General features: G+C 38.8%; 1 protein-coding gene across 1 annotated transcript; it reads right to left on the reverse strand.

Annotated features, from left to right (window-relative positions):
- Positions 1–3,304: 3,304 nt before the first annotated feature.
- LOC121180150 lies at positions 3,305–10,090 on the reverse strand. The gene is made up of 11 exons (XM_041035315.1): positions 9,946–10,090; positions 9,330–9,481; positions 9,066–9,222; positions 8,106–8,483; positions 7,192–7,473; positions 7,074–7,097; positions 6,806–6,907; positions 6,659–6,689; positions 6,268–6,317; positions 6,050–6,084; positions 3,305–4,806 (listed from the first exon to the last, which is right to left on the reverse strand). Exons 1-11 carry the CDS (start codon positions 10,013–10,015, stop codon positions 4,723–4,725), a joined length of 1,365 nt encoding a protein of 454 aa, XP_040891249.1. The 5' UTR covers positions 10,016–10,090; the 3' UTR covers positions 3,305–4,722.
- Positions 10,091–10,436: the final 346 nt, after the last annotated feature.

Below are 10,436 nucleotides of genomic sequence, written 5' to 3' on the forward strand. Positions count from 1 at the left end.
ACTATGTGCTTTGATGCTAATTATCTGGTAAACATAAACTTCTTATAAAACTAGAAGTTTGATACTGCACTGTTTTACTCCACTCCATATATTTAACAGCTATAGTTACTAGGCACTTTACACATTACATTTTTCATACAAAACATGTTATCTTATACCATCTTATAAAGATTTCATGTATTATCTTATAAAATATGACAGAGTGCTATAAATTAAAGATCCCAGCAGTATATAAAGTAGCCCCACCAAGGCCAAGGCAGGACCTTTACTTATACAGTAAATGAGTATTTTTATTTTTGGTGTTCCAACTTCAACATCAGTATTTAATACTCCTTCCACCACTGTACTACCATATTACTGCAGTCACGGAAAACATTCCCTTATGCATGAGCCAATAGGCCAATTTCATCTGTCTATGCACTCACTGTGTTTGAAGTTATACACACAGACCCCGAGTCTCCAGTCATTATGTGTCATACACTCTGTGTGTGTACTGTCAACAGAAAATAAAAGAGATTCAGAGATTATTCTTTTGGTTTCCTGACATATGTGGCTTTTGCCTATCATAATGCCTGATGTGGGTGTGTATTCTGTTGCTTTGATGTTTATGAGAAGGAGGAATAAAATGGCAAAGCTGAGTCACAGAGAATCAACACAGACCCGTGACAGAAAATTTCTGTTAGCGTTTTATTGTATAGTGGGGAAGAGAAGACCAGCATGGTCTTTTTGCTCGCTGCAAACACATATCTCCATCTCAACATAAAATTCTCTCTATTAATAAGCTATTTTGTCCAGTACTAGGTCTAAGTATTTTTTGTTTCCTCAAACAAGTGACATAATCTTGGGTGTGAAGACTGTTCCGAATCCTTTTGTTTGGAGACCTTTTTCTGCAAATCCAGGCTAATTGACAAAAAATCTTGCTACTTGGTATTTTTTGAGTTGTTCTAAGAAAGGATGAGATTCTTTTTTTCATTAGACAAGTAAAAAAAAAAACAAAAAAAAAAAAACAAGTTCTTAAAATGGAGATTGTTGCTATATTAAGTAGTGAGGAGGAGCCAGGGCTGTACAGCACATGTCCCACACTGTCAGTATAACAACCGAAGCTGCTGTCATTGTTTAACCAGGTTGCGTACTGACATTGTCAGAGCACCAGTTTCAGTGAGTTTCATGTTTTAAATTAAACTGATAATACATAGTCTTTGCTTGCCCTCAGATTATTTGGCTATTTAAAAAAAAAAAGCCTTTGGAAGCAGTCCTCAGAAACAATGCTGTTTTTGTATTTCCTGACAACTGTGATGTATAAAGGCTTTGTTTTGAGTTGTGGTTTGCATGTGTGTTTTGCCTTAAACAGTATGTTCTGCAGTCAGTTAGTGAAGCATGCGAAAAGGTTGACAGTACTGTTAAATGTTGTGCTCACTGCTTTGTATACTTGTCTGAAAAATATCACACTCAATTATTCACAGCTGCTCTTGCACTCGACGTATGAATTATTTTACAAGGCTGTCTGATTCATATTACTGAGTGTTCGCATGAAGCCACTGGCAGCAAGGGGTGAACCACTGGCTGTCAAAAGGCTAATGTGTCTAAAATGGTCAGAAATGTGGACAGCATTTTTCTTTGATAAAGTCTAATGCAGATAATCAAATAAAATGTATTGCTACCCATGCACCTAAATCCTTGCTTTAGTCCTGACTTACTAAATTAATAAGGTGCCTTGCATCAGATTAAATTAAATTATGAACACAAACCGGCTGCCAAAACTTTCTTGGTGTACATGAAATGCAAACACCTCCCACAGTCTTAGATTTCAGCATACACCTTCATGTTCAGTCTCTGCATACGCTCCTTCAGCTAATACATCGAAAACACAGCATGGAGTCGAATTAAAAGGGCAATTATCAGGAGTTTCAAGATTGCAAATGTCATTTAATATCAACCTGACTCATAATCCAGCATGTCACATACACGCACGCAGAAACACACAGAGGTGAGTCTGTGACAAGCCAGTGTGGTGTGGGTGGAGATCAAGGTGCCACTTAAGTTCATCAGCATGTTGAACTCAAATCACTGAGGCCTCCCATCGTTATTCTGCCTCTTATTCAAACAGATCTGCCTAATGCTATTATCTGGGGCCGAATATCTTCACTGTGTGTGTGTGTGTGCTTGCGTGTGACCACACAGGAAGAGTAAACGGTGACTCAGACATGAATATGTGCTAGACAAATCAAGCAGACGTCATATCCCTTAAATGCATCTGAACTTATCTTCGCATCTCATCTGTTTTTAGTTTTTTTTCTGTCTGCATGAGCAAGAAAGAAATAAATACATTCTCTGCGTGCATGTCTGCCACTGATGGAAAGCTCTGTGCTGTTATGGAGGCCAGTAAAACGCAATAAAACACTTTACTGATACAGAGCTGGCTTTCTCCTGCTTCCTGACCGTACAATGCCAACCCTTCTCTGCCGGGATATTGTCCACCATAAAAAACACATAAACAGGCAAGAGGTGTATGTCTCTCAGGAGTCCACTTACTCTCACACAGCACTGAAGTAAATTTAAATACAGTTTTTAAAAAATCTAATACAGACATGAGGGTTTGAACATTATGTTTCAGGGCTGATGCTTGTCCCATCATCACATGGAAAATAGTCAATTGCTGTACTTTTTTTGTTGTGTTTCTGTGGATACACCAGGGTTGCTTGTCTTCATGCACGTCAGAGTCACATTGTTCCACTGAACGCAGGACCTGTTCTGTGTTCATAAAGGAGATTGGCTTGGCACATGACTATCTTTGTGTTCTTCTGTACTACAAGGTGTGTTTTTGACATCCAGATCATATATAAAGGGTGCCCTCTGTAGTACATTTAGCAAAACTACAGGAGTATATTTTCAGCAAGCTTTGCTTGTTGCCTTTTCTGTCACAATCACTACACACTGTGTCGTATGTGTGTACTGTGTGTGTACGTACTAGGATTTGTGAGACACATCATTATGTCCTGGCCTGGCCTCAGATTATTTCTCTGAGTTCCTCTGCCCTTAACAGGCTGCGTGCAGCTGGAGGTCTACAGACAGTAACTGGTTTGCTGATATCATCTAAACTAAAGAGGGCAGAGATGTTGCAATCTGTGTGATTTGCAAAATCGTGATGCCTTATTAAATCACATCTGAAAAGTGATTTTTTTTATGGAAAAGGCTTTTTTACAACCTTCTTTAATTACACTGGGGGGAAAAAAGAAAAAATTCAGAAAACTCAAAGCTTTAAGGCAACAAGATTTTGAGTTTTTGGTGGTTTAACTTTAATCTCTTATGTTCAGGATTTGAGTTCACCCAATTAAGAATTTTATTTCTTTTAACTTAGTCTGTGTTACAGTAACATGTTGTTTTTCAGTCTCACAATTCTTTCACTTTCACTGATCACAGATCTGTATGTCTCCGCTTTGCAATTTCAGTTTATGATCAAGATTTTTTTTTTTCAAGCCCTAACCCTACTGAAAGCCTTGCATACTGATAGCACTGTTTCTTAATATGGCCATGTGACTTAGGTGCTTTTCATTATTTCATCATGAGGGTGTAGGAAGGAACATTAATACAGTGCATGCTGGAAAGTATGTGCGAATAAGCTAACAAAGTTTCTAAATAACTGAAACCGATGAGTTAAGTGAATGAGCTATTGGACGTTGAGTCAACTGAACTTGGGATTTTAAGTTCTGAATGTGATGATTAAACAACTTAAACCTGAAACTGACAAACTTACCTAATTATACTCAGTTAATTATTAAAAAAAGAAATTATTCTGTACTGCACTTTACTGTGCAAAGGATAATGTAAACAACAAATGGTTTTCCTTTACATTCCCCAACTAAAGAAAACAGGTCAACATAATGGTCTCACTGTAATGAATCACAGATTAAGATTCAAAGTTATCAGGACTCAGTTGTTTTTACTGTAAAGGCTGATGATTTAAGTTTCTAAGGTCTTAACAACTTGTAGTTGTTGTTTTTGCCAAAGAATATAAGTTGAAGTTTTGACAATGCAGGGTAATTTTTTAGGGTGTGTGAATTCATTTGTATGGTAGTTGGTATATGTACTGTAAATATGCAGCACATGTAACATGTATGTTTGTATGAACTTAATCAAAATCTTTTTTTCTTTGTAAAGCACTTTGTAATCTCTCTTTATCTCTTTCTTAGTGAAGTGCTATGCAAATAAACGTTTTTATTATTGTTACTCTAAAAACAATGTTCATAACTCCACATGTAGTTAAAAATGTACAGACTTTACATAATGTTGATGCTGAAATGTTTGGCAAACAAATAGCACTATTAAATAATCAAAGCTTAATGTAGGTTACTCACAAAATACACCTTCCACATTCAAAACTGGTAAAAGTAATAATAATAACAAATCTGTATTTAAATCCACTTGCTCAGTTACATGTAAGATCAAAGAAACATCACATCCTATCAAATCGTACAATTTTGCTGCTACATATGAAAAAGAAACTTAGGATATGGCTCTTCCTGTCCTGCTGTGTGACCCCAACTGATGCTAACATGATCAGCCAGGATAAAGTATAAACTAAAAATAACACACACACACACACACACACACATGCGCGCGCGCAAGCACGCACACAGAGAGAGAGAGAGAGAGAGAGAGAGAGAGAGAGAGAGAGAGAGAGAGAGAGAGAGAGAGAGAGAGAGAGAGAGAAAACAAACATTTCTAATAGATCGGGGATGAGAATGTGGAGAGAGGGCTCCATAATGGAGCTGCAGAGACTGTCTCAGTGTCCCCACTGGCCCATTCCTACACAAGAATAAAGACAAGTACAAACACACACAGTTAACCTATTAAATGCCTCGGCTTGTCCTGTGATATACTTCATATTCTACCACTACCACCTTCACTGTTGAATCAGTTTTCTTGTTGCAAGTTATCTAAATACAGAACAACACTCTTATTCTCTGCATTCTTCTTTCCACACAGTCTTGGGTATGATTGTTTCGTAGATGAAATGTTTTTAGTATTTGGAGCAATAAAGAATCTGTTAACTATTATTTAAATAAAGATTTAGGAGAGGTTCAGCAAGGAAGAGTTTTCTCTTATATTGTCCCTTTATTCCTTTATGGGGAGGTTTTTTTTAGCAGTCCCCCCTCGCTCTAATTTAATCTTTCTCTTCTGCTTTCCCACACTGTCAGAGTCTCTATGTGCACAATTTCTAACGGCACCGTATCTTATCTCTCTGTTCATGTTCTACTAACTGATCATTCCTTGGATGTTGTTCTTTAAACATCTTTGCAATTCTGTTATTCTGTCTTTCAGACCCACATGTACCACAGCACAATTTCCTGTCAAATCTCCCAGCATCCTTTGGGCTTACACTTAGAATGAGGATGTTTCACATCGATGGAATCTAATCGCCAAAGACCCTCTCTGTTGCTTGGTATCAGGCAAAGAGTCTCGCATCACTGCTAAGAATGAGACACATCTGATACTAAATGTTTTACTGTCTGTTTCATGACAGTTGGTTAGTCTTGGCGTCAGCTGGTGATGACAGCATCCTGTCCTCTAACACGGCTGTTCGGTTACAGTGCACGGAGAGAAAGAGAGAGTCTGCGGAGACGCTTTAGTCTAATGAGAGCCCTTCATTGAGCTAATTAATGAAAGATGATTACAGCTAATGAGAGGCGGACCCAAACCTTTCACAACAGCACTAATGAGGAATCTGTGTGGGTTTGAGTTGACAGCGTGTATGGTGATTGGCGATGTGTGTGTGTGTGTGTGCATGTATGTATGTGTGAGCGTGTTTGTTTATAGCAAAGGGATCAGGGAAGTTTACTGCTGTTTGTCACATCTACTGGAGAAACATAGAGGCTGAAGAAATACCAGGAATACCAAAAGAAAGAGGTGGACTAATGTCAGAGAGCTACACGTACAAAGTTAAATACGAGGTGCAAAAGAAGGAAAGGAAGCCCTTGCAAGCTTCATTCTATCTCATACATTATCCAAGAATGTTTATTGGAGCAATTGGAGATTTATTGATATTTACCTGCGAGGTGAAGCTTGAACGCCTGAGTGTAAGGTCTGTAAAAACAACAACACAGTAGCAATCCGTCATTTGCATCAGTGTATCTCTTGGAATACCTCTGATATATTTCAGAGAACTATTAAAATGTCCTAGAAGAAATAAGAGGAACCTGAAAAAAGGAATTAAGTAACTAACTCTGATCCAGAGGAGGAAGTGTGTTTCTAAAGAGAAAAACTCACCAACAACATGGTCCTTAGCATGGACTTGAGTCCAGAACTGTGCTTCCTGTCTGAAACAGTTTAACACAGAAAAAAATAATATACCAATGCTGCAGTGCAGTAACACATTTCATGTAGCAAGTTATATGAAAATCAACTTGACAATTTGGAGAAATGAAAAGGCAACCTTATAATGTAAGTCATCATACATTTTAAAACTATATATCATATTTCAGCAAATGCTCAGGGAAGGTTTCACTGCTGTCCCAGTGCTGCATAATAAATCAGACTCATTTACCCAATGAGAAATAATTATTCTATTTAGAAAAATATAGAGATCACCTAATGGTCTAAACTTTGTTGTTATTGTTGTTGTTGTTGTTAAAACAAACAAGGTCAAAAGAGGCAATACCTTTTCTTCTTTTCCTCAGCAGCTGCTTTTACTATTTTAAGAGAAGTGCAAAGAGAAGAGAGAGAGGAAATAATAAGTTTCATAAAGGAAGGCATTTGTGGTAGTGTAAAGATATTAATGTTAAAGCCGATTTTCAAGTTAAAATACCTTTCCTGTGTGCCATCACAGTCACAAATGCCAGTGAACAGAGGAATAATACCACAGCAGAGGCTGAGCCCAGGACAAGAGGCCAGTCCACACCTAACAAATCTGTAGACATCACATAGGCATTATTGGAAGATACAAAAAGGACTGTCAGGACCGCTGTAGTAGAAGTAGGTTAAGGGTAGCTGTAGCTGCTTAAACTTCTATTTCCTGCCACTCAAAGTTCACAGAAGACAAATGCACACATATATTATTCTCTTGGAAAGCTTACCTGATGATGAGGGAGGGGACGTTCCTGATAGATAAGAAAAGAAACAATCAGTCACATTTTTGCACAACGTTACACTCGGACCACACCAAACAGATACTATACAAGCCCAGATCTGTACCTTTGATTACAGCCACAGAGTGGCTGCGCTCAGAATTGTTCCATTTCTTTCCCAGGAGGACGCTGTACTGGCATTGGTACAAAACCACTGAAGAGTCCTGGACAGGCACGGGGAAAGTGGCCTGATGGTGGATCGCATTGGTATGCTGAGTGTCAATGGGCAACTCATTATCTGCTACATAAAGGTAGAACACAGCACCAGGGTATGCAGGAGACCCTGTGCAGAGCAAATGCCAAATGTCTGTCTGCTGCTGGAGAACAAGAGTGGGCAGTGGAAGCAGATCTGGCAACAGATAAAACAAGAGGAAACAATAGCTGGTGTGAAAAGTGCTGCCATGAATGAAACATTATTTTAGACAAAATATGTTAAATTAGTTGTTACAACTAGAGCTGAAGCAAATGATGAATGAATCGATTAGCTGATGGACAGAAGATTAATCTGCTTAATCTAATATTCACCAGTTAAAGCTTCTTAAATGTAAATATTTGTTGTTTTCGTTTGTCTTTTAAAAAAGGAAGCTAAATATTTTGGCGTCTTAGGAGTGCTGGTTGTTTTCAGTATTTTCTGATATTTTTATGGACCAAGTCATTTGTTGATTAATTGAGAGAATAATGAGCAGATTCATGGACAATATTAATAATCTTTAGTTGTGGCCCTAATACATTTTCCTAATTTTTGCAGTCACTGTACTAATAATCGCCACACTCTAGCCTGAGTCATAATAATACCCACAAAAACATTGACTCACATTGCAAAACAATGTAATTTTTAAAAAAGAAATTGTGCCTCAGTCAAATTAAATAACAGCACTAATTTGGATGATGTAAAGATTTTGTTTGATGTACAAAATTAACCAATGGGATGCTATTTCAAGAATTTGCAGGTTAAATCAAAGTTTTCTGGGACATCCTCACCTGTGATGGTGACTTGAACCACGTTGCTAACAGTTGAATTAAGCAATTGCCTTTTTTTGGTGAACTGATAGATGCAGGTGTATTCTCCCTCTTCTTCTCCCCTCAGTGGTCCCACAGTAAAGATTCCTGGCTGAGGTTCACGGCTTGATACCTGACTAGTCGGAGGCCGGAGGACAACAGATGTCGCCCCTGTTTGCCGGGCAGTCCTCAGCAAAAGGAAGGTCACCGGTGTGTTGGTATGGGAACGAGACTGACGTGGAAAAGCAGGGACCGAGCAGCTGAAGGATAGAGTGTCACCACGTTTTACCACACCACCAGAAGGCTCCACAGACAAGACCGGAGCAGGGAAAGAGGGTACAGAGCGAGGGGGTGCTGCTTCTGGAGAAATACAAATAGGGAGAGGACAAGGAGACAGTTATGTACATATTCTTGTGGCGTCATTAAAGTTACAGATCATCCCTTGACACATAATTCATGTAAAATGCTGTCAACCTTGATTTGCTGCTGTTGGCGGCTAAACTTCCCTCTGTAACCGTCAACAAGGTATTTCTTTGAGTGTGTGGTTTCTCTGTGAAGCGCAGGATGTAACGACCGCTACTCACACCCACAGAGCAGAAGACAAAGAGAGACCACAGGGAGTACTTGCATGCAACAGTGTGCTTTTGGGGTTAACGAGCAGCGGATGGGAGTGTTTATTATTCTATACCACATGTAGAATCACTACTGGGTGCAGACTGAACAGATCACCTCAAACTGAAATCTCTTTATTCCCTGTTTCAAAAATGGAATCTTCTTTTTGCTTTGTCCTCTGTGCTAGACCAGATGATGATCTTTGTGTGCAAATCCAAGTGACAGAGAGATACTATTTTGTCTGTTTTGTCAAGAAACTGAAAGTGAAATCGGAATCAGTCACAAACTAAATTTCTATCGTGATACACATTTCTGAAACACAACACATACCCTTTGGGTGCTCCAGACGCAAATAAGGACTGAATGGGCTGTAGGGTCCTCCCTGGTCCTTGTAGATACAGCAGAACAGTTCGCCTAAATCCCCTTCCTTTACCTTGAAGTTGAACTGAAACTCCTGAGCACCGGACTGCAGCTCCTGATGGTCCACCTATAAATGAATGATAAGTCCATTGGTCGCCCAACACACTTCAGAAAAACATATGCACATTCTAAAAATAATAATAAAATAAATAATAACAATAATAATAAATTTACCTTCTCCCAGGACCTGTACAACATGAACAGAACCCCTTGATGGCCCTCTGGGACCTTACAGATCAGGACCACTGAGTCTGATGTCTCAGTGGTCCTGATGTCCAAGGTGGGTGCCGGAAGAGCAGGAGAGGAAGTGGAAGCAGAAAGTCTTCCTAGATGGGAGAGAGAAAGGTATGACATACAGCAGGAAACAGCTGAGTTTCACAAATTTCTTTTGCAATGAGCAACGGTGCAGCAGGCGTATAAAAACACTGCTGTGATTGCTACATGTGGTGATTCTCACTTTGTACCAAACTGGTGATTGCAGCAAAGGGACAAAATTAAAACAGAACATAAAATTCAAAATAGAGTTTGATTAAAGTTTAATTAAGTTAATTAATACAATTTTCAACAGACGGAGCTGTTTGTGTTGATGATCATATGTTTTATGCCCATTTCACTAGTTTGCCTCTTCTACGTCTCAAAAAAATAGTAAATACATGGCTCTCCTGAAATAAATTCAACAGTAAGTATAGTAAGTTCTATAGAAATCCCATGTTTTCTTCATTTTTAGACAAAACAAATGAAATAATGATGACTGTTTCTGACTGAGAAACAGCTATAGTGCGATACTTACCCCAAAGTTGTAGCGAAGTAAATATCAAAGTGTATATCCAAAGTGCTCGACCACCACTGAAAACCTGCATCTTTGACGCAAGAAGAAGAAAACTGGCTGTAGTACGAGAGTACCTACAAGCGTGGACCGCTCTCTCTCTCTCTTCTCTTCCTCTCTTTCTGTTTTCTTAATACGTATGACATCCTCTTAAAAACGGAACGATGGGGGAAGTCAAACCTGTAAACACACTTCCTTTTTTGGAGCCCACTGGACGGATGTGCGGTAAGATGAAAATAAATAGCAGGCCTGCGTCTCACTAACCCACATAAAAATGTTACAGTAGTGTCAGCACATTAATGGAGAAGTCAACATGCCCCATCATCAGTCATCTGGGGACATCAGGGTTTTATCTGTTCAGTTTTAGCTGTTCAGAAAGATGTTAACCTGTCAAATTAATATATTAATGTCTTGATATTGATATGTTATGTTTTGAAATTCCATGGTTCCATTGT

The sequence above is a fragment of the Toxotes jaculatrix genome, chromosome 4, assembly GCF_017976425.1.
Source record: "Toxotes jaculatrix isolate fToxJac2 chromosome 4, fToxJac2.pri, whole genome shotgun sequence".
NCBI classification, from domain to species: Eukaryota; Metazoa; Chordata; class Actinopteri; family Toxotidae; genus Toxotes; species Toxotes jaculatrix.